This window comes from Entelurus aequoreus, linkage group LG08, assembly GCF_033978785.1.
Source record: "Entelurus aequoreus isolate RoL-2023_Sb linkage group LG08, RoL_Eaeq_v1.1, whole genome shotgun sequence".
In the NCBI taxonomy this organism is placed as follows: domain Eukaryota; kingdom Metazoa; phylum Chordata; class Actinopteri; order Syngnathiformes; family Syngnathidae; genus Entelurus; species Entelurus aequoreus.
The window spans coordinates 30634490-30660337 of NC_084738.1; the positions used below are offsets into that span (position 1 = coordinate 30634490).

Consider the following 25848-nt stretch of genomic DNA (forward strand, 5'->3'; position numbering starts at 1 on the left):
TAGCATTTAATATTTACGTATTTGGATAATTTTAAGCATACGCAACGCATTAATTCACATTTGCTTTTTTTTTTTTCTTCATGACTGATTATTACTCACTGCAGACTTTTTGAGAGCCAACAAACATAATACAACATCACTTACTGTACAAGGTCTGCTCTCATTAGGGGGCCAATTGCCGGTATGTTCATATATTCCCATTTAAATGAAGAATTAATCACAATCCTCACAAAGAAACAGGGTGTGGGTACGGGGGGGACCGTGCGTCTTTTCGTGTCGTTCTCGCCATCTCCGGGTCCTAAATGGCTGTCAAAGTGTACCAACTCGTCGGAATACATCCTCAGACTTTCTTTGTGCAGGTGAGATGCATGATTTATGATCTACAATAAACTTCCAGGTAGCAAGGAAGCCAGGAAACACCTCGCCAGTCGAATTGTGTCGAAATTGTACACAGGCTTCTGATAACAGCGCCGCTATAAATAGTTTGTCTGTGTTAGCGCTTATAATAACAATATCACTAATATTTGGTTAATATTCAAGTCACGAAATGTAAATGGAGTATTGAATGGTTATTTATTGGGTTTTAAAGGTAGAGGAGCTCCCATTGGCTCCGCTGTAAGCAGACTTCCGTTTACATTTATTTACAAGTTAGATTGCATAACATAAAAGAACAATTTTAGAACACAGAAATACAATTAAAACGCGATAAATATACTGGGCTTTTCGTATTGCACTCAAAACTTAGAAAAAGTTGCAAATTCCAAATGGCTCGTTTGGAGGAAGTATGAAGGAAGACAAGCTTGTTTTATAAATATCTGCGCAATTCCACCTTGGTTTGAGGTCAAATTTTCGGCCAAACACAAAAACAGGTACCAATAGGTAAGAAAAAATGGTTGCATTAATTGATGGGCCTTTAAAATAAGTTATTTATACACCTTATGATGTTTTAGATAGATATATATTTTATACATTTAATCATTCTTACATATTTAGGTACGCATATTTTAGACAAATGTGTCACTAAATCCTGCTTAAAGGCACATAAACTAACAAATCATTTTCCTCCCTTACAATAATGTTCCATTAATTCAATAGTTAATGTTATTTTTGGTCCCACTCCAGTCTTTGACCTATGTGCATGGAATTTACACTATAACAATGGCTTTAAAGCTCTAAGGCTGTCAAAAATAACAAGTTAACTCATGTGATTAATCATAAAATAATATTGCCTTAATCGAGCATTTATACACAGATTTTTCACTCCATTTGTTTTCAACGCACATGCTCATTCACCTGAACCGTGGATGGTTACCTGAAAGGTGTGTGTGCAGTATGGTCAGTGATCAGGTCAATGCAGGTCAGTTGTGGTCAGTTCAGTTCAGTGCAAAGATGAGTGAGGAGACTCCGACAGATGTGTTTGCTGGCAAATTTCACTTGAAAATACACCCTGATTGAACTTGGAATAAAACTGTTATTGTCACAGCTTGTTGTACCAGGCTGTGCTTTATTTTGAGTTTCTTGGTGTTTTTCCCATGTTTAATGTTGAGTTCCTGTCCTGCGCACTTGTTTTGTGGTTCCACTTCCTTCTTGAGTGTCCTGCAGGAGCTTTATTTTGTCTCCCAGCGCACCTGTTCTGAGTTTTGTCTCTATTTAGGCCAGCTGGTGCTGCGGTCTTGGTCGGGAGATTGTTATACGTATGTATGCTGTTCTCTTGTTTGAGGCTTCCAAGTAAGTTTGTTCCCACATAGTCCTAGGTTTTTATGTGCATTCCCAAATGCATTAGTGTTTGTTTGGCGTGCACTTGGCTGCACAAGTGCCTACAGTAAGTGTTTTGTCGTCTTTGTTTATATTAAATACCGCACACTGTCTCCTACTATCTTCTGCAACGTGGATCACAATCATCGCTATCTAAGGGTGACAGTTATCAAGTTTTGAACAAATAAATGACATATGCTTAAGTAAAACAATTTAATAATGTTCCTGTATGACATTCTGACTATAAAATGATATTTGAGTCCAAATATTGGGCTCTTTTTTAAGTTAATTTAATATTTGCAAGCAATTTAATATTATATGATTGTCATGATTAGTCCAAACCTAAAAGTGTGATTCATTCTGATTTTTATAAAAAAAATAAGCATTTGACAACACTGATAAAAACATACCTAAAGACATAAAGAGCTATGAGTAAAAGAACATATGAAAATATGGTAGCAGTGTCTGTACATAGTACACAGTAAGATCCCGCACACGGACTTTGTTCTTGCTGTAAATATGCACTAACTTTATTCATCTGAAATGGTTATATTATGTTCTACAGTAACTGTCATTTTCAACCCCAGACAGGAAATACATATCTAAAAAAAACAGCTGTCTTCATATCTCACTTATCAGCAATGCATCATGTAGTCATATATTTTTTTTAAATTTAATGTACATCGTAATACATACTTATGTGGAAAAAATATTGTGATATAATGTTTTTTCGATATCGCCCATTTCTACACAGCATTGCAATTTATGCCACGCTTTACATGTCAGATTTAACAAATTGTGTAACATCTTGTTCAGTGCAAATGTTCATATTTCCAGAATAATCAATTAGTGTTGTCTTATAGAGGCACATTTGATCAGGGTGTGCATGTGATCAATGTTCTTGTTCCCCGGCCTCACTTTTTTACAGAGATGCCACACATTAATTAATGGGGACTTGACTGGGGCGTGTGTTCGCATTTGTTCCGTGTTCAACACAGCTCTACATGGATACAGTGGATCCAACTACCAGCTGAGGCGTTTTCCCTGAACAGTATCACATTATCTCCAATGCTAGTGTTTTTGTAGGTTGCCATTTTGGTTCTGTTCTGTGTATGTTTTTTAGTGGAGAGGAGGGGGTGACGGCTTCTGTAAGTAGCATCAAAGCCATTCGGAGCTAAGTGTTCTGATGGGCAAGCTGTAGGGGCCTGTTACCTAAGACCTGATTGGATTTGGAGGGCTGCAAGCTCCCATTGTCTGCACTTTGCTATTTACATGGCTTGATAGATGAGCGGAGCACAGCATCAGTTGTGTGTCTCCAGAACATAGAGAGTATTTTTAGTGTGCGCCATCATTCACTGGAGAGTTTGCAAATCACTTAGGTAGATTGTGTGGTAGCTTAAAATCCCTTTCTTGCATCCAAGAAAAAAAAGGAACTGGCTTGCTAATGTGTTTGGCGAATGTTTCACAAAGAATAATGAGATGTTGTCATGGGTTTTGTACACGGGTTTCTTTTTTTCTTCTCTCTCTATTGATTTTAGATGATGAAATGAGTACCAGACAAATTCAAAATGCATTGATCAGGCAAAGCTATATGCTGTTAATTTAATGCTCTAAATTCTATCTTGTTGATTATTGATTACATCAAATAGAATGTTCCTTTCTCAGTGAGTAGAAGGCAGTGGTTTATGACAAAATAAATCTCACAAATTTCACACAAACATATGAAAAAATATTTTTCTCTTTTTAAGTAACAAGCTGCATCAGGAACGCTGCCATTTTACTCAAAGACTGCACTTGTCGACATGGCGTCCAACATTTCTCCTCAGTTCCCCTGTCTCCCAGCAAGCCTCGCCGGCCAACGCAAGTTGGCATCCCTGCTTTGACTGGCGAGCCACGCTGGCTATCAATCATCAGCTGGCAGGAGAAGTGATTACGTTAATTTACTTCTCTTTTCACTTGTCTTCATGTCGTGTATGAATATATTGTGGGGTGAGCGAATGTGCCATGTTTTTGACATGACGGATCAATTTGACTTTCTATGTATTTCTATTTAAAAAAAATAGTCCCCCATCAACGGTCCTTCTCGGACCTCCAATGAAGAACGTCAAAAAGACTATTGAAAGTTTCTTGAAAAACTAATAAGCCTAGTGTATGTGTACGCGTGTGCCTGTGCGCAACTACTGCGATCACAATTCTAAGAAAGAAAGTGATGATTTACATTTTTTGCAGTAACGTGCAGTAGGCTTGGGCCAAGTCAATAGATCAATTAAAGTTGCTGTTTGCAACGTCCTTACAGTAACATTTTGTAAAGCAAAAATTATAACAATACCACCGGCTAGCCTATGTTACCATTTGTGGTTTAAAAGAACACATTTGTTTGACAATTGTCTTTATTTCACAATTGCAAATTTATGTAATAAAATGTTTGACCAGCCTGAATAAAATATTTGGTGTTCACAGAGGTCAATCACGCGGTCTCGTCAACAAATGATTACATTTTTTATCACACTTATAATCTAGAAAAAAACAACGTTGCGGTTTAACATCAATTTAATATTCAAATTATTTACTTCTACTGGCTCTGAAATTAAACCCTTTGGTTTTTGCTCTTAAAGGCAAACTGCACTTTTTTTAATGTTGCTTATCATTCACAATCCTTATGTAAGGCAACATATGTTTTTCTTTTTGTAATGAACTCTAACTTGTAAATAAATACGAGCAAAAGCGTGCTCATATGGAGCCTCCGGGAGTCGCTCTATTCCGCCTTTAAAGCGCTTTAAAAAAACATCCAAACACTTCCATCACTGTGTTATATACATGCTGTAAGTATGTAGTAACAGGCACATTCATGATTACATTTAATATTTACGTATTTTGGTCATTTTAAGCATTCGCCGGCGCATTCATTTCAAAAGCGCGACACAGCGATCTCTTTTTTTTTTTTCAACAACGTCACTGATTATTACTCACTGCAGACTTGATGAGAGCCAACAAACATAATAAAACATCACTTACTGTTCAATGTCTGCTCTCCCTGGGATGCCTGGTGGGATGTTCATTTATTCCTGTTTAGATGAAGAATGACTCATAATCCTCTGCAAGAAAAAAGGAGGGTGGAACAAAACTTATTTTCTGTTCTTTTTCGCCATTTTTCGGGCCTAAGTTGGCTGTCAAAGTGTACCGACTTCTCAGTTTATGTTCACATCATTTTACTATCCAGGTGATGGACATTTATGATCTAAAAAAACATTCACATGCACCAAGGCGAGAAAGCAGCTCACCAGCTGATGATGTCAATACAAAGCATAAGAAGGTTACCTCTCTGTGATCATAGCGCCGCTAAATGTAGGTCCTGAACGTTAGCTCTTGTAATAACAATATCGCTGATACTTGGTTGATATGCAGGTCACAAAAAAAGTATTGTTGCTGATACATGCAGTGACATCTTGGCTCACAACATTGGCTTCATTGTAAGCAGACTTTTATTTAGGAGTTAGAATGCAAAAAAACCAAAAAAACATGGGTGTTCTTGTTTTTCATATAGATTGTGAATAAATGGGAAAAAGCCCCAAAAAAGAGCAGTTTTCCTTCAATTAATGCTATTGTGCATTGAGGGTGTGTTTGTTTGCTTGCCGCTGTCAAATTTGCGGACACAGCTGTATTATCACGATACATTATAACAATAGTATTAAAAGCTATATCGTAGGCCAAATTTATATAATTTTTTATCATATACTATCTTTATCGCAAAATCTTACTGCAAGATAACAAAAATTAAAAGAAAAACATGATTGCAAAGCTAAATGTTACGAGTACATTTTGGCTTTAAAACAGGGGTCTCAAACTCAATTTACCTGAAAAGCCGCTGGAGGCAGAGTCCGGGTGAGCCTGAGCCGCATCAAGTATTCCACAAGAAAAGCTTGGTAAAAAAAATAAATCGTATCTTCTTAAACGGCTTTATTTTTGTTCGTTTTATTTAACACAGAATAAAATGGAAAAAAAAAATTAACAAGGAAATAAGTAAATAAATGTTTGGGTCTGTTGAATATATTTTAATTCCACTTTGTGTTACTCCCATGTTTAGCTCGCCTCAAAGAACGTAATTTTCTCAATGTTCGTCATTTTCGCTTCTTTTCCCGCTTCTTTTTATTGTAGCAGCAGCATGGCGCTCGGCGAATAATAGCCCGATGGCAATTTACTTTGTTTTTACGCTCGATGTTCATGTCTTTCATGATGACATGAACACCATGTCATATGTAGATGGTAGACAGTAACGGGATAACAAGGTGACTGCCATGCTGCTGTTGTTGTTGTTGTAAGTGTAGTCCTAGAAACAAAAAAAATTACATCAGATAGAAATATATGTACTGTAGTATTCATCATGGAGGCAATGAATAATAATGACCCAAAATTAACAGTGCGGCCTTATAATTGGTCTGTGTTACCGGGGACTGTTATTGCCGAAGAACAGGTGTTGCTATATAACTGCAGACTGCATTAGGCTACATTGAGGTCCTTACTTTTCTTTAATCCCGCCGCGTACGCATCACTTTTGTCAGAGAGAGACATATATACAGTATGTATAATGTCCCACTGGGCAAAAACATGCATAACTATTTTTTAGAAGTGTTGTGAACGCATGAGACGAATGTCCACGTGTGCCCAATAGAAACGAGGCCGCCAACCAGGCTTGGACAAAAACTTTCCATGGCAAGGATGCTGTCACTTTCACTCACTGAGAAATGTTTCTCTGCTTGCATCAAGCCCACCTGATATACCGCCCCCGAGAGCCATATATCCAACTGTTATTGGTAGGTTCGTTCAGCTCCCCACACAACTCTATAAAGTGCCATTCATGTAAAACTTGCGGGCCGCACTAACATTAAACTTTCATATTAAGGAAGGGGCCACATATTACAAAGACTATAAAAATGGGACCCATTACCTCCCTGCTTGGCACTCAGCATCAAGGGTTGGAGTTGGGGGTTAAATCCCCAAAATGATTCTCGGGCGCGGCGCCGCTGCTGCCCACTGCTCCCCAAGGGGATGGGTCAAATGCAGAGGACAAATTTCACCACATCTAGTGTGTGTGTGACAATCATTGGTACTTTAATCTTTAATCTTTAATTATGGTCTTGCGGGCTGCAATTGGCCCGCGGGCTGCGACTTTGACACCACTGCTTTAAACCGAATGAGCAACACGGACAAAAAAGTCTGTATGTCGAATTGTTGGAAAGAGATGTCAACCAAAAAAGAGATAAGAAAACAAACCACCCGGCCTAGTTTTTGTAACTGGGGAAAAAATGCACTTTAAATTGTACGTAACATTTTTGCAAAAGGAAATTGTAAGTCTGTTTTCTCTTAGTTTTTTTTTTTTACTTATTTAAGATAATGAATGGGTCTTGACCTTCCAATTACAGTGGCTTAAAAATACTATTAAGTCAAAGTTTATCGTGTTTAAAAGGGTTACTTGCATTATTAAGATTACACCAACGCAGCTTTGCCATGCAACTGCAACTCCTTGTGGCGTTTGTTGTTGGTTCATCCCAGTCCCGCCCCTGCCCCGCCCTCATCTGGAAGCTGTTTATTTTATTTTATTTGTATGTATTTTTTTTACATCGGAGCAAGTAAAAATAAGATAATCAGTAATCAAAATAAATGCACGTTGACTAAGATGATAAAACAAGTAACTGACATGTTAGTAAAACTTTAAATACGAGACAAAGAAGGTGACAGAAACTAAATAAGATCATATTTAATTTCGTCTTGTTTAAGGGTGGGAAAAATTCGGAATATATCCAATCACAGCTCTTAAATGGCATACATTGAAAGTGGAAGTTAGGTATGAGCTCGAGCAGGTCAGATGCTTTTTCTTGCGAGAAAAGGAAGTAACCGCCAAAACCAATATATGTGGCTTTAACATGTAATATTTGTACACCAGGGAGATAGCGAACAGGACACATTTAATTTCTACTGCTATTATACCATCAGCAAGTCATCGATTCTGACATCAACACAACTGTAAGTCAAATTTATTATATTGCCGCTATCAGTGTTGCGCCAAAAACTGATTCTGTGTCAACAATTGATTCCTGACGCCACGCCGCGAAACCGCATGCCACTTTCGGCCTTCTTCTTTCCACAACTGATTACTAACTACACGTAGGACAAACACTTATACTTCACTGCCCCACCACCCTTATAAAGGTCTGCCTCACCCACTCTCTCCTCATCACTAAATATGTAAGTACCTCCCTCTCTTCCAGTCACGTTCCCTCTCCCCTAAAACTTGCTGCATTCACACCCATACTCAAAAAACCTAGCCTAGACCTTGACTCCCCCAACAACTACCGGCCCATCTCCAACCTGCCTTTTCTGTCAAAAGCTCTGGAACGAGTCGTAGCAAAGCAACTCACTGCCTACCTGGATTCTAATGACCTTCTAGAACAGTTCCAATATGGTTTTCACTCCAAATACAGCCCTCATCAAAGTGACCAAATACCTTCTGTTATCCTCTGACTCCGGATCACTCAACATCCTCATCCTCCTCGACCTCAGTGCTGCCTTTGATCCCATTAATCATTCCATACTCATTTCACGCCTCAAATCCACCCTTGGCATTACTGGCACTTCCATTTCCTGGTTCCAATCCTATCTGTCTGACAGACACCAATTAAATTCCATAAATGACTACCATGCTGCCACAACCCCTGTTACCCACAGTGTCACCCAGGGCTCGGTCCTCTTCTTTTCATCCTCCACATTCTTCCCATTGGACAGTTTCACTGTTACGACGACGACACATAGCTCTCTACCAGGGGCGGCATGGCATAGTGGGTAGAGTGGCCGTGCCAGAAACTTGAGGGTTGCAGGTTCGCTCCCCGCCTCTTTCCATCCAAATCGCTGCCATAGTGTCCTTGGGCAGGACACTTCACCCTTGCTCCCAGTGCCGCTCACACTGGTGAATGAATTATGAATGATGGGTGGTGGTCAGAGGTGCCGTAGGCGTGAACTGGCAGCTACGCTTCCGTCAGTCTACCCCAGGGCAGCTGTGGCTACAAATGCAGCTTACCCCCACAAGGTGTGACTGAATGATGGGTTCTCACTTCTGTGTGAAGCGCTTTGAGTGTCTAGAAAAGCGCTATACAAATCTAATCCATTATCATTATTATTATTATTATTATTATTATTATTATTATTATTATTACCTCCCCTCCCCTCCAAAACTATCACTGCTGCCACCTTCTCCACCCTCAAAGACTGCCTGACCAACTTAAAAACCTGGATGCAAACAAACCTTCTAAAACTCAACTGCAATAAATCAGAAGTCCTAATCATTAGTCTAGACTCCCTTACCCACTCCACCCAGAACTTTTCCTTCAATATTGATGACTCCATCGTCACCCCCTCCACCATAGTCCATAACCTTGAAGTCATCTTTAATCCCACCCTCTCCTTCCTGCCCTATGCTTACCAGACCACCAAAATTGCATTGTTCCACCTCCGTAACGCTGCCTGCCTCCAACGCAAACTGTCTTCCGCTACTGAAACACTCATACACTCTTTCATCTAATCTAGACTTGATTACTGCAATAGTCCTCAGTGATCTTCACTGGATACCAGTTTGATACAGAATTAACTTCAAAATTCGACTCACCACCTACAAGGCCCTCTACAACCAAGATCCCCACTACATCTCCAACCTCTTTCACCACTATATGCCCTCCTGATCCCTCAGGTCTGGCGAGGACAACCTCTTGCAAATCCCCAAGACCAAGCACCGGACCTTGGGCGACAGGGCTTTTTTGGTTGCTGCTCCCTCCCTTTGGAACACACTTCCTACCCCAACCCGTTCCTCTTTTAAAACTGCCCTCAAAACTTACATTTTCAGACTTGCCTTCAACAGCTAAATCTCCCTGCACCTCCCTGCTTCTCACTGTTTTTACTTTTTCCTCAAACTGTTTTTTAAATATGTATGTTGGGTTTTTTTTCTTGTTTTTTTTTTTAGCTGTATTTATATCTTTATTAACATCTCCTGTTGTTTTGTCTTTGTGAAGCTTTTTTGAGTATTTAACTATGATATTGTATTATTATTATTATGATTATTATTATTATTATTATTACCAGGTAAAGTGAGAATAATTTCATGTTATATTTTTTATTTAAAATAGCAACTGAAACTTGAACAGTAATTGTCTTTTGGTGTATCTTTTGTTTGATAGATATATTTGTATCAGAAATATTTTAAATGTTAAAAAGATAAACGTGAATAAATAATGGCTGTGAAAATTTGGGCTTTAATAATTGTTAGGATATAATTTAAATGCATGCTTTAAAAAGATTTTGTCCATCTTTCAGTGATGCATGTCTATCACCTTAGCTGATTGTGTAATCTCTTTAACTTGATGTATTCATTGATATAAATGTATACATTTTATATAGCTATATTGGTGATGGTAATTTAGAGTACATTTGTTGATGGTGGTAAATTTTGTCATTGTTGTGTCCCATTATTTTGTATCTACCTAAAAAACTGAAGTCTCTGTGGTACATTAAAAATGGGACATATACTGTAAGTGTCAAAAAGAAAGCCAAAAGAGGTTAGTCGATGAGAATAAATGTAAAGGTAAAATATACTTTAGAAATGCACCCAATTGCAGGAAATGTAATCTTGATTTTCGTTCGAGGTTTACATGACAGCTCTTTGTGCTGATAGAACTTTTCCTTTTTTTCCCTCAAAGGGGCCTCACATCATTGAAGGTTGATTAGGATCCACTCCAGAGTGCTTGGTAAACTTCATTTTGTTTGATTTTGCAAACAGTTTTACGCTGAACACACTCTTACAATCATTAAGCCTGTACTTGTCCTTGATTCTCGCAACAGCCGTCATCCACGGCAATGATTTTAAGAGCCTTTTTTTGGATGATGTTGAGCTGCCCGAGAGTGGTCTGAGCGGTATTCAACCAGGCTAGGTAGAAGTACTCCATTATACTCCTGACCTGGATCTTGTAGATGTTGGCACTGCCTGTAGCGTCAAGCTTGTTGGCCAGCTTACGTAGCGCTCCGAGACATTTACCAGCACGTTTGCAGATGTTGGACAGGTGTCCACGTTAGTTTAGATTCAATACAAAGACCCAGAACCTCTATCTGCTCACAGAGCCCGAAGAAGAGATCTGGGCAGGATGGCTTCCTCTTCCTGGACAGGATTATAGCCTTGCACTTGTTGGGGTCAAAAGTGACCTTCCAGGTGTCAGCCCACTTTCGACTTCCAGGTGTCAGCCCACTTTCGAATATTCTCCAGGTCTTTGTTTAGCAATGCAGCTACCTCCAGTCCATTTAATGTTGTTGTAGGCGCGAAGATGGTGGCGTCGTCCGCTTAGAGGAATATGGTGTTCTCACACTGTTCCACAACATCATCTATGAAGATAGATAGATAGATAGTACTTTATTGATTCCTTCAGGAGAGTTCCCTCAGGAAAATTAAAAAGATGGAGAATAGCAATGGGCTGAGAATTGATCCCTGCAGTACAGATGCGTGATGAAGATTGACCAGAGAGCACAACCTTGATGGTTCTTCCTTGAAGGTAGTTCTGTAGCCAGACATGCAGTCTTCCAGTTACGCAAAGACCATTGTGCCAAAGACCATTGTGCCAAACCTGGTCGAATCCAGCCTTAATGTCCAGTGCAGCAGCAGCGTACACTTCGCCACCTTTGTTGAGGATGTTGTTCCATGTCTGTGACAAAACTGTAAGGAGGTCTGCTGTGCTGTCATTTGGTCTGAAACCATATTGATTATTGGATATAAGGTCATGGTGGAAGAGATATCTCTGTAGCTGTTTGTGAACAGAAGATTCGATCACTTTACTGTTGACGCTGAGCAGGCATATGGCACGGTACTTGGATGGATCTGCTTTAGAGTCCCTTTTGTGAATTGGTATCACTCTTGCAGTTTTCCATTGGTCAGGAAACAAGACACGAGAGAAGAGGAGTTGAAAGAGACGGCTGAGGGGACTGGCCATTCACTCTTTGAGGACCCTCTTAGGGATTTCATCCGGCCCTGAGGCCCTACCTGGGTCTAGGTACCGCCTCTGGCCGCCCCAGTGCGATCTCTGCGACAGCTGAGTGAGTAGCCAGGAATGTGTATCTCATCTGCCCCGTCTGGAATGGTGGAGTCCAAGAATATCTCTACCAAGATGACAAACGATGGCTTCTTCTCTGAGCAGAGGTTGGAGAGGTCCCCAATATTGGTGCATAATCCTCAGATGTTCACTTTAAGGATTTCCAGTTTATTTTCTTTAAATAGTAGTCGAGGTCTGTGCGCAGGTCGTCCGTTTCGAGGCTTTCTTATTACTTTCCTAGCATGGGGTTGTCAGCAACAGGGGGAGCTGGCCCCTGCGCCCTTGAAACACACCTGAGTAGTGCAGCGGAGATCAGTGCATACATGACCTAATCTGAAAGCATCTTGCATGTGCAGAGGGCTCATAACGAATCGGGTTTCAGAAGAAACCACTTTGCCAAGAACGGGGTGATCGCACTATTTTATAGTCTCTACTACCCCACCTAAGGCCAGTCCTTTTTTGTTTTGGAGTAACTAATGCAAAAAAGCCCCAACATGCCAAAGAGTTAATCTTTAAAGACTCACTAAACCAAGTTTTTCTGAGGCTGTTAACATCCTTGTCTGCAAATTTCTCTTCAAAATTAATTAATTTAATTAAATTCGGAATTGGACAATCTCAAGGTTCCAATAACGATCCAATAAACCCTTCACAGTTGTTGAACACAGCAAGCACAATGTTGGATGGATAATTGTCAGCTTTCCATGTTTTACATTGTGTAGTTGTTGTTCACCCTTTTTGTTCAATTTGAAGATGTGATGGAATGAAACAATGTGTGTAATTATAAAGTAAGCAAATCTCTACTTGTATTATTTGCAAGGGTCTAAAGTGGAATCAAACACTTAAAACACTGGAGGTCTTATCGCTACATTTTGTAAATCTTTAATTGCAATATCTGCACCTGTTGGTATCATAAGACAACAATCATGTTCTAAACATGACTTAAAAACAACAGTGTACATAATGACTCTTCATCAATATACAATCTGAAAGGGTTTGAACATGCTGTGTATTCAACCTATACTCTTTGGTTTTTTTATCACCACATTTAATTATATTTCTGCTCATGCTTTTGTCTTATTCTTTCTCACTTTATGTTTTTTCTCCCCGTGAAAGAGAAACACGTTGCCATGGTAACTCATCTTTTCCTTTCTGGTTCAGCCTTCCAGTCATTTGTGCACTTCCTCAACTCACAGTCAGTTACTTAGAGATGGCAGCAAGGCTGTCCATACAAGTAGCTATTTCATTTATTTTCAATGATTTTTTTTGGTGTTGTTCCTATGCCTTAATACATTTGTGTATAGATAAAACAAATCCAAGTTTAAAAATCTGAGTTTTTAAAGAAAATTACCCAACCATCCTTAAAAAAATGCATCTTATCTTAATATATGCTGGACTATAGCAGTGCGCAGGCGCCAAATCCTTTCCAGGAATGACATCCTACTGGCTCCCGGATTTAGTTCAAAACTTGTCGGACAAACATTTTGACAGCAAAATTCTTAAAAACCCTAGAGTGCTCCTGTTGTATAGACGAACTTGGACCACGGTAAACACTTTAGCAGATCCTTGTATTGCCATCTTAACTTTTCTGGCAAACATCGAACACTGTTGTTCAAACTTGTGGTAACTATGACTGAGGCGTTCCTCAAAGCCCCGGTTTAAGTCATCTCCTTTTTGGCAGTTACACTTTTTTTTTGTAATGTAATTTATGGAGTTAATGTGTTGCTGTAGCTTGTTTACTTCAGTTGCAGTCATTTGTTTAACTTCTTTAGTTACACTGGTAGTGTTGCTCAAGGTTCCATATTAGGTCCCCCTATTTTTCATCATTTGGCTATTTAACTGGTGGCTTGCTAGTTTGCTGTCATAAAGATGATCTTTGACTAGACTCTAGACTCATTTAACTGACAAAATAAATAGACCATAATCAAATGTATACTGTAAAAGATGCTGGTTCTCAGGAATATACAAAATAAGACGAAAAGTGAAGTGAGAAGTTTGGCCCCCCCAGGCCTTAGTTTTTCTGAAAATGTGGCCCCCAAAACAATTTACTTTATTAGCCCTGGACGAGAGAGTAAAGCACATTGTCTCATTTATTCCATTTCTTACTTCAGGTTGCAAGATGGGAGCACAAGACACGTAAACTCTCCAAGATTTTTGGAAGTCCCTACCTCGCCTGTTACTTCTTGGGCTTCATCATCCTCCTCCTCAATGTATATCGCAGCCACAGGTAGAGAACACTTTTCTCCTGATTGTAGTCATTGTCATGGACCATATTAAAAAAATATCCCTATGAACGCTATGTATACTAAAGTATTAAAATCAAGTCAAGCTTTTTAAAAAAATGTTTAATTTATCTGTAAAAACAACCAAATGAGAAAGTGTTTCTATAGAGATCGAGAAGAGGCACAGTGCAAAACAAAGCATAAAAGTATGTGTAATATGAAACTGTCATTGATATGACTGATAAATGTCACATATATTGAAATACCAATAAAATGGCTTTCTGAAGATAAATAATTTAAAAAGGTGAAAACTGAAACAATAACTATGATTATAGCTATTATTATAGCTTTAGTTCAGCATTCTTACTCTTGCTCAGTCGTGTGGTTCTGCATTTTATATGCTTTAGTACCGTTTGCCTGATCGCAGCAATTTGAGAAAAGTGTGGAGAGGGTGTAAGATGTCCCTGACAATATTCAGGGCCCTGCTCTTGCAAGAGCTCTAAAAAAAAATCTGGCATCTGGCAACACACATACTCAGCTTTTACTTTTCTGGGCAGACTTTCTACAAGATTTTGGAGTATGTCCCTGTGTTGCAGAAATGTACAGTATGTCCTAGGGTTGTCCCTATACTAATATTTTGGTACCGGTACCAAAATGTATTTTGATACTTTCTGATACTTTTCAATAGTTTTTCCAAAAAAAGGGGGACCAAAAAAATTGCATTATTGGCTTTTTTTAAACAAAAAATCTTATGAAACATAAGTTTCTTATCGCAATTAAAGAACAATTTTGTCATTAAATAACAGCGAACATACTACAAAACTTTACTTTTAGTAGTAATTAAGCAAACGGGTGACAAAGGCTCTTATTTTGGCTGTTGACGTAAGCAGTAACATATTGTGTAATTTCTCATTGTATTATTTTCTCACAAATATGAGGGACAAGCGGTAGAAAATGGATGGATTATTAATCTAATTGTTCATTTAATGTTAATATCTGGTTATTTTCTGTTTTAACATACTGTATTTCCTCGAATTAGCGCCCGGGCGGTAATCAATTTATAACCTCTTCTCACTCCGGCGCTTACCAAAGGCATGCGGTAAATTTAGGCATGCGGTAATTAATTTAAAACCGCGTCTCCGGCGCTTACCAAAGGCATGCGGTAAATTTAGGCATGCGCTTATAAATTGTCTCGCTTACCACTTGTCGGCCTGCGCCTTTCAACCTTTTCCTCTCACTTCCTGCACTTCCCGATTCGTATTCCGCCATCAGCTTCCCATCCATACTACACCAATCTCTTATTCTGCGAGCATCTACTCCAAACTTTCGAGCAGTTCCCTCCTTTGTGGTCTTTTTAGCATATTCAATAGCTTGGACCTTAAATCCTACTGAATAGCTCTTTATCTTCTTCCCTTTATGCGATTTTAAATTATTGAAATTAGCCTCCTCCATTTTGAAAATGATGCCTTGAAAGGTGAAGTGTCACTCGTTTTGTACTGTATACCAGTGCAAAAAAATAAGCTGAACGAACATTTGCAATACCGCAAACTGCCGGGTAACGCTAAAAATGTAGTAGGTACGTGACTTACCCGGCGGTAATTCTAGGCATACGCTAATTATTTTGCAAAACGAGTTTGACCCGGCGGTAATTCCAGGCATGCGCTAATTATTTTGCGAAACGAGTTTGACCCGGCGGTAATTCTAGGCATGCGCTAATTATTTTGCGAAACGAGTTTGACCCAGCGGTAAATTGAGGCATGCGCATACTATATACCCGGCGGCAATTGAAGGAAATACGGTATTCCATCTACACTTCTGTTAAAATGTAGAAAGCACTTATTATTCTGTTTGGATGAAATTACATTGACCTGACTCTCGCCAGATCCTTGTAGTTTGCTGAGCTCCACACAAGGATCTGGGAGTTCTCAATAGGAGATGTATTTCAGAAGGCGAGGCCATGTAAAAAAATCATTGTATGTGATTGGATAAACCACTTGTCCGTTATCTTGAATGACGTGCCACTTCAACCACCCACATCAAAATCAACACGTGACGCTGATGAGAGTGACGCTGGGAAATCCAAACCCGGTCGGAAGAAGAGCCAAAACATCTTTGCCACCAATAAATGCCTTCAAAACCGTTTTTTGTTCATATTTTAAAAAATTAATATTCGATAGATTCGACAAAACAGTTGCAATAGCGGAATAAATGTCAGCACACGACGCAGCATGGTCTGCGTGCCGCCATTGTTGCTTGAATCAAACAGTCGCTTCGGCGCTACGTCACATCTATGAAATCCCACCTGGCGATCCTGATTGGTTCGTTATTTTTTGCTATCTTGAAGGAGTTTGCAATGCCTTCGAGCCGAGACCCTTGTGTGGAGCTCAGCGAACTACAAGGATCTGGCAAGAGTCAGGTTAGCTTTACATAGCTTTTGGGTGATACCACAAATTTGGGTATCGATCCGATAGCAAGTAGTTACAGGGTCATACATTGGTCATATTTGAAGTCCTCGTGTGTCCAGAAACATATTTCCTGAGTTTATAAACATAATGAAAATTTTAAAAAGGAAAAAAGATTTTGTAATGATAAAAAATCTTGATGTAATCATTTTAGTATCTGTGTAGGCCCACCCTTTTGTTTACATTGAGGAACGCTAGCTCGCTGTTAGCGGTAAGCTATTGTATCCTCATACGGTGTGTTGTTAAGCATGTTTATCTATTTCTCGTCCTGCAAAGATGATATTTGTAGGAAACATAGTTTATCTGTCGCCATGGAGGCAAGGATTAGTCATTTAAAAATTGCTTAAACACTACGGAGAGATGTTAGCCGCTAGCTTGCTATATTTTACAGCACAGCTCAGTGTTTATAGCTCCACCTTTATCGTTAGGTTTAAAGCCAAAATATGTCCATTTTCTCTCTTCTGTCTGCACACTGTTTCTGCTTGCAAGTGAAACGTGTGTATGCGTGTGTTGAATCTCATGCGCCGCGGCTTGTATGCCAGCATTGTCACTGCGACGCACATCATGTCGATGAAAAAAAAAAGTACCGTTATATTTCAAAAGCAGCATAGTACCATTTTTAATTCATCGGTACCTCAACACTTTATTTCTACCGGTACACCGCACAACTCTAGTATGTCCATATATTCAGGAAATAATCATTGTCAGGCCAGAAGTTACTACTGTGGGAGACTCTTGGTTCACCTCTCTCTATTTAAAGTGTGTCACAAATACTGCGCTAAGCTCATCCAAACATATCTTTACCAACCAACCACAAACTGTCAGGATCCACGGCACCTCCCCTGTCATGCTGACTTATGACTGCTCAGCCCAAATTCTGTCACATTGCTACGTTTGAGGACACAGCTCTCGTGGGATGCATCACCAACGCAGATGGAGCACCTGGAGAGCTGGTACCAGACTGATACTGACAGTGGTCTCTAGTTTTCAGTTTCCACCTTAACCAAGACCTCACCCGAAGCAACACCTACGATCTGGTTAGGAAGGCACAGCAGCGTTTTTACTTCCCGAGGAAATGAAAGAAAGCTGATCTAAGGAGCTCAGTCCTAGCGCAGTTCTACACCTGTGTGGCACGGCAGCTGCACTGCGGCAGAGGAGACAGCTCCGCACATTTCTTCACATTTTCTTCGCCTCAGATGTACTATAGGAAGAGGGCCATTCGCTGTTTACCTTTTTCACACTCACTTTCTCTGTTCCAATGGTTTTATAAACAAAGTTATCTCGCATCTCTCGGTACAAGCTTCTGCGACCGAGTAAGACTGGATGTTTTGGACGGATCTTACGGGGTTCGTTCTGACAATCACTGCACCAAATTGTTGTGGGGAGGCTCATAACGCATATTTTGCTTGCAACTTAAAGCATTACAATAAGCTATATCTCAAAGTACTCGAAAGGTATGGACACGTACGTCACGGTATCACTGCATGTATTGTTTTTTCCTTCATGAAGATAATCATAGCCCTCTGTTGCATATACCTCTTTCCTGGACTGAAACACATTATTTAGTCACTATAAGGAGACCTATTATGCAAAACCAACTTTTATTACCTATTGGTACTTGTTTTTGTGTGTTTGGGATCTGCAAAAGTCCCGAAAATGCGAAATCAAACCATTGAGGCATGGCTTAGATATTTGTAAAATAATCTTGCCTTCGTTCATACTTCCTCCAAATGAGCCGTTTGGAATTTGCCCAATTTGTGATGTTTTTCCCATTTGGGACATCAGCAGATTTCTCTAGATATGGTAGAAATTTACCCGAAGATCTTTGCACCAGTCCGCCATCGTAGTTCGACCTTATACTCAATCAGTTCAATCATTTTCTCTATCCTCTTGTTGTAAGGCAGACTGTATATGTATGTATACATACATATACTGTACATATACATACATGCATCGTTTGCTGTTGCCATATCTAATACAAAGTAGTGTATAGGTCTGACTTATATCTGTCTTATATATATGTCAGTAGACATGATATGGAAGCGCTAAAACATGACTGGCGTGGAGAAGAGGCAGTCGAAGTAGAGGCACGTAAATAAGACCGCCTATCAAACAGTGCATCCTGAAGCGACGGTCAGCAAGCGGCCTGAAGATTGTCTGTAAAAGATAATATATGCAAAGTTTTGACCAAAGGACCAACATTACATTTTATGTAGACCACAAGAGAGTGGTTTAATTGTAGAAAAAAAAAATCATAATATGTCACACATTTAACATATACCAACAATCCACTTGATGGCACAGTACCCAGATATTAAAGGAATGGGCAAATAACTGGGCCACATGATAATTGGTCTTTGTGCAATCCCATTAACCCCGAGTAAAAAAACAGTACTTACTTGAACAAATTATTTAATACAATCCATGGCATGCAAGATTAATGGAATAACAAATGATGTGTTGGTGTTTATTAGTCTTAATTTATTGTTGCGGCACATGCTTATTGCTAGAAGTCTGCTAATTAAATAGTGTTGCCAAATATACATGCCTTTTATTTATCATGAACCTCCGTCAGTTGAAAATGTATGTCATGTCTGTGCAGCTTTAAAACCTTTCATTAAAATGTCAGTAGTTATTTTGTCTGCATGCTGCCTGTACCCGTTTAAGTGGACATAATGAAACATTGTTTTCAAACACCTTGCTGCTGTCTGCTATTCACTGCTAAAGGGATACACACAAACCATTTTTATTCAGCTTTCTCTTTTGTATGATGAATACAGAATGTTAAGAAATAATAGATTACATAAAAACGTGAACGGAAACTGGCATTTTTGTGTATACACAAATCGGGAAAGGACACTTTTCTATGCTGAAAGCAATCTTTACTGCTTCCCATGCTGACATTCATGAATTTAATCGACCTCCTTCTCCGTATGTCTTTATGATAAGAATAAAAGCACAAATATGAATAGGTTATGGTTAAAATGGACCCATTTGGTTTTTTTGTGTGTTACAGTTAAAAAATAGAATTGGAAGAGTCAGAACTAGACTTTTAATTTAATCTCAGTTCTGCACAATGATATACCGTGACCTAAATCCCAACTGTTAGGGTTCCAATTTGGACTCATTTAGTTACGGGCTTTTGTGCTTTGTTTATATTGTTTGGGCAGCACGGTGGCAGAGGGGTTAGTGCGTCTGCCTCACAATACGAAGGTCCTGAGTAGTCATGAGTTCAAATCTTTCTGTGTGGAGTTTGCATGTTCTCCCCGTGACTGCGTGGGTTCCCTCCGGGTACTCCGGCTTCCTCCCACCTCCAAAGACATGCACCTGGGGATAGGTTGATTGGCAACACTAAATTGGCCCTACTGTGTGAATGTGAGTGTGAATGTTGTCTGTCTATCTGTGTTGGCCCTGTGATGAGGTGGCGACTTGTCCAGGGTGTACCCTGCCTTCCGCCTGATTGTAGCTGAGATAGGCTCCAGCGCCCCCCGCGACCCCAAAGGGAATAAGCGGTAGAATATGGATGGATGGATAGTTTGACCTTTTGTCAGTTTTCGTGTTTAGGTTTTGATTCATGTTTTGTCTGTTGTGTCCATAAACTGCTGTGCCGTTTTTGGAGGGAGGCTTGTAGCCGATTCCGTGGTCTGTCCTGGGACCGGTGGTCCTTACCGCTAAGGGCACTAATGAGACTGGTCGCGACCGGTGGCACAGCTGTGGTTCCTATTGACTTTAAATGGGCTTTACTATTTCTCTTCTTTTCTGGATGTTTTGGCAGCTCTATTAGCTGGATAAAAGTTAAAGATCATATTATTTTACCTTTCCTTTACACCACATCGTAATTACTGTGAATATGTGTTAATATTATAGGATTGAAGATCGGATTGACGTACTTACCTCATGCAGCGGCCACGAATAAGAGATTTTGGGGAGAGAATTGTGAACGAGGAATTCACAGACAAATTGTTGATTCAAGGGTCCCCTCGACGTTGTTTGGACATGTGGGTCTCTCCGAACCTGCGGTTCAACTTCTGTTGCCGGGAAGGGACCTGCGAGACGGCCCGGTCTGCCCTAGTTGTCCTGCATCGGCGTCCCGCTGGTTCGGTGTTTAGGTGCCCTGTAAATAGTAGGATTAACTAGAACATACATTTATCACAAATAGACAAAAAAAACATCCTACAGACCCATTTATAAATATTGTCAAGTGTCTTCCCAGAAGCAGAACTTTTTTTTTTTGGACAGGCCAACGACCAGGGGTTGATTGGTCATTGGTGGTACCGGAAGTTTTACCGAGTGGGCCAATCAATAATGGGCCAATGGATGGTCGTTTTATTATTTATTTTGTTTTGCCTTGCTGGACACATTAAGCTGCAGACACAACACACCAGAGCCAATAGCTTTTTTTGGCACAGTGTAGATTGTGGTGTTCCAGTCTAGACCAAAAATTTAAGGCTACATCTTTGCCCCAGTCAACCCCTAGTGACCACCCCCAGGTGCTTGAATGGGGAAGCTCCACCCCGACGAAGCTTTTTGGATGAAAGGTAAAACGTCTTAAACAAACAAGAGTCCAGTTGCTTTGATTCAACCCTCGCTGTTGACCATGACTTGGATGACTGAGAATCTACAAAAACGTGTAAGAGAAAGACCAATTATCCCAGAATTAACATAAATAGTAAGCTTTAGTTTGCGGAAAATACTGCAAAACCATGCTGTTTTTCTATCAATAAAACCCTATTCAGAGATCAGCCCTCACGCCTACTAACCCTCCTGCCCACACCTCCCATTTCCCTTTTCTTATTCTGAAACGCAGCAGTACGTCCTGCCGCTCCATCTTACTTAACGCACAGCATAGCAGTTTTTTTTTCTGTCTGACGTCTGGGCCCAATACATTACTTTTTTGTGCATCTTTTATAACAAAGCAACAACACCATAACAGTCACAGCGCAGACCTCCTAACACAGTTTTTTCTTAATAACCGCAAGCCTAGTTTTGATTTGAGGCCATTTTGACTGGCTGAAAGTGCATGGCATTCAGACAAACACCACCCGAGACCCCAGCGTACCTTATGAACTCTCATATTAGTCAGGATCAAATGAAATATTTTGCAAGCCTTGCTTTTTATGAAAGGCAGAAGCGTGTACCATTACACAACCAGGGGTACACCTTTTCCATACAATACTAACTAGCATTGAGGGGGGGGGGGGTTACCCACATATGCGGTCCTCTCCAAGGTTTCTCATAGTCATTCACATTGACGTCCCACTGGGGTGAGTTTTCCTTGCCCGTATGTGGGCTCTGTACCGAGGATGTCGTTGTGGCTTGTACAGCCCTTTGAGACACTTGTGATTTAGGGCTATATAAATAAACATTGATTGATTGATTGCAGGGGCTGTTTGCAACCTTTACGTGGCTGCCCAGAGGTCGCTAACTTCCCAAAATATGATAATTAGCTAATAATAGCGAATTGGCAAAGTTTAGCAACTAACATGTCTATGTCAGTCGCTAAACTGTCAATTAATGTATATTACAGTATATAGTAACAATAACATGACTGCACATTTTTTGTTGCTTCTCTGGACAGACAGCGGTGAGTGACACCAATGAACGCAAGACTAATTCCTCAGTCTGATAAGCAATTATTATTCAATATAATTTGTAAATATGACAAATATATACATTGTAAAAATATATATGTTATGTTAAACCGCTAGTGGTGACATAAGGCCGGGGTTCTTAACCTTTTTGGCTTTGGGGCCCAACTTTTCCAGTAAAAAGGGGCCCAGGACCTACTGCGATATTAACACCTAATTAGTAATCTTACTCTTGTTTTTTTTATCGTATTCAATAATTATATAATCTAACCTACTTACAATTTAACAGGATAAACCTTGTCAAATGATATGAAACCATGTGTTAATCACAAAGATTATTATCAATGCTTAGGTCAGGCTGATTACAAAAAAAATACTAATCAAATGTACTACAAAAGAAGGGACTCATAAAACTGATGAAAACTAAATGTATCAATTATGCAGTGCTAAAATAAATGTTTAACTACATAAGTCCAAATTAAAGTATAGTTTCACCACTTTAGTCATATTTTTTGTGCTTTTCTATGACTTAAAGGCCTACTGAAATGCGATTTCCTTATTTAAACGAGGATAGCAGGTCCATTCTATGTGTCATACTTGATCATTTCGTGATATTGCCATATTTTTGCTGAAAGGATTTAGTAGAGAACATCGACGATAAAGTTTGCAACTTTTGGTCGCTGATAAAAAAAGCCTTGCTGTACCGGAAGTAGCGTGACGTCACAGGTTGTGGAGCTCCTCACATCTGCACATTGTTTACAATCATGGCCACCAGCAGCGAGAGCGATTCGGACCGAGAAAGCGACGATTTCCCCATTAATTTGAGCGAGGATGAAAGATTTGTGGATGAGGAAAGTGAGAGTGAAGGACTAGAGGGCAGTGGAAGCGATTCAGATAGGGAAGATGCTGTGAGAGGCGGGTGGGACCTGATATTCAGCTGGGAATGACTAAAACAGTAAATAAACACAAGACATATATATACTCTATTAGCCACAACACAACCAGGCTTATATTTAATATGCCACAAATTAATCCCGCATAACAAACACCTCCCCCCTCCCATCCATATAACCCGCCAATACAAATCAAACACCCGCACAACACACTCAATCCCACAGCCCAAATTACCGTTCACCTCCTCAAAGTTCATACTGCACATATATTTCCCCAAAGTCCCCAAAGTTACGTACGTGACATGCACATAGCGGCACGCACGTACAGGCAAGCGATCAAATGTTTGGAAGCCGCAGCTGCGTACTGCGTTACACATACAAATTAAACAAAATGCTTATGGCAACATTCTGGTTGCGTACTCACGGTACCGCATATCCAACTCAAAGTCCTCCTGGTAAGAGTCTCTGTTGTCCCAGTTCACCACAGGCCAATGGTAAAGCTTGACTGTCATCTTTCGGGAATGTAAACAATGAAACACCGGCTACGTGTTTGTGTTGCTGCAGCCGGCCGCTAATACACCGCTTCCCACCTACAGCTTTCTTCTTTGCTGTCTCCATTGTTCATTAAACAAATTGCAAAACATTCACCAACACAAAATTGGTACCATCTGATTTTACAAATTTTAGTTAATACTGTACCTATAATGGTCATAATTTCTAAAAAGCCTTAGCCTTACACCTGCATTACATTACCTAAATAGACAAAAAAATATGTCGGCTAAATATTTTTTACAGAAAAATGTAATGATCGTGACAGTGTTCAGTCATGTTAATATTTAGAAAAGCAAGGCCTCATTTGTATGTAGGTATGTCAGTAGAGCAGCTTTCTATTGATTGGCAATCTGTATGTCCTTTAACTCTCCTTCCATTCAATGGCAATTAATCAATCAAGCTCACAATGTGTTGTACTCATGAGCAAAGTGTCTGCCTCTTATTAAAAAAGTTTTCATACAATTTGACTACAGTCATTGTGACGATCTGTCACATTTACGTCTGGTTATGCTCCCTTAGTTCATTTATTTCCTGTGTTGCGCTCTTATGTCTTCTTCCTGCTTGTCTCCCTGAGCGCTCTTTCCCCTCACCTGCCTCTGATCGGCAGCCTGGCCACACCTGGAAGTGGTTGTCAATCAGTTGGCTTCTATAAATGCCTGCCTAGCCCTTTTGTGAGGGCTCGAGGATTGTTTTTGTGTTCAATGTCACATACTATCTTGTATCTTGTAGACTGCTTATGCTTTCGTGCACTTCCCTGCTGCACCTCCTTAAGCTATTTGTAAGAATTAAAAGACTCTTACCTGCACATCGTCCTCCTGTCTCCTGCATCTTGGGGGTCACAACTACCGCAGCCATGCGAGTCCCTGACAGTAATGTTCCATTGTTATTCACATTAGCTTTTCTTTTAATCGTCCTTATAAGACCTTGACGGATTCATCTTACATAGACATTCACACATTTTAGCAGTTCAGAAAATACAAATAATGCTGATTTAAAGCACAACAAGAGTAATGCTTAATCACCAAATCTCACCGTACTAATACATCCACCTGTGTTCTGACTACCACTCCACCGACACTATATTTGACATTATATTTTGTTGATGTTTGAAATTAAATTCCTTAACATTAAACTCCTTTGCTTTGTTTTAAATTTTCCTGCAGGTGCCACTCAAATATCGCTTAAAAACCTTCTTAAAATAACACATTAACATTGTAGGGCTGGGCGATATATCGAATATACCCCACACAACAAAAACACTCCGCGGCGGATCCTCCGCGGAGGTATCGCGCTTTCCGGAACGGAACCGCGAAACGGACCTGCATCGGCGTCCACTTCCTCTCAGGAACGTATCCGCCACGGCGGCGGGTCGCGGATCCGCCGTGGCGGCGCGCTGAATCCACTCCGCACCCATGATCAAAGCCTTATTTCCGCGGCGGGTGCGCCGTGACGGCGCGCTGCATCCGCTCCGCACCCTCATAAAAACCCTGGCTCATCTGGCCGTTTTGGACCCCTTTATCTTATTTTCAAAATCCCTTCTGTTCTTGCTGTAGGATAAAATAGGAAACTAAAAAATTCACTAAGCCCTACTACAGCAATATAGGCTTACATATGCATTGCCTTGTATTTTTAAACTAACAATATTGTCAATAGGCAGAAACAGAAAATGGTCAATTCACTCTATAAAGTAAATATATAAATATATATATAAAAAGTAAATATACGTATTTAATCTATTAGGCTACAACTTCAAGCAAACGCTGCTCCATGCACAGCTAACATATCAGAAAATGAATAACTGGTGAATGACAAGAAGTCCAATAAAAGGTTGTTTATTTATACATATACATCTCTATTCCTCCTGAGGAGGTGGAAGCGAGACTCGTCTCCTCGTTGCCCGATCCCCCGCCAAGTTGAACCACCTGATGGCGTGTTTGGTGACCTCAGCGTCCGTGGCTGACCTTGTCAACACATTTTTACTCACAGCACCTGTAATCAAACAAGATTACAAGACAGATACGTTTATGTTTATGGTATGTAGCATCCAAAGCCAAGTATGCTTACACAATACAAAATATGTGATAGGTATTAAGGAGATTACATTTGAAAAAAAAACATGACTTAAAGTTACTGGAGGTGGTTAAAATAAGGTGCGTAAACTATGAATTTGTGATCAGGGTATAGGTGTGCAAGACATCCAAAATGTTTAAACAATATCGTTATTTGGTTCCTTGATCAGAGTACTTGTTTGGCTCTGTTGG

General features: G+C 39.9%; 1 protein-coding gene across 2 annotated transcripts in view; it reads left to right on the plus strand.

Annotated features, from left to right (window-relative positions):
- pemt (phosphatidylethanolamine N-methyltransferase) overlaps positions 1-25848 on the plus strand; it is a 92431-nt gene that overhangs the window by 25348 nt on the left and 41235 nt on the right. The window contains exon 4 of one of the 2 annotated variants that reach the window (XM_062056239.1): positions 13982-14097. The exons of the other annotated variant lie outside the window; for it this stretch is intronic. Within the exon in view, the coding sequence (XP_061912223.1) occupies positions 13982-14097 (116 nt within the window). The remainder of the gene's footprint in view (positions 1-13981; positions 14098-25848) is intronic. 2 annotated transcript variants of the gene reach the window in all.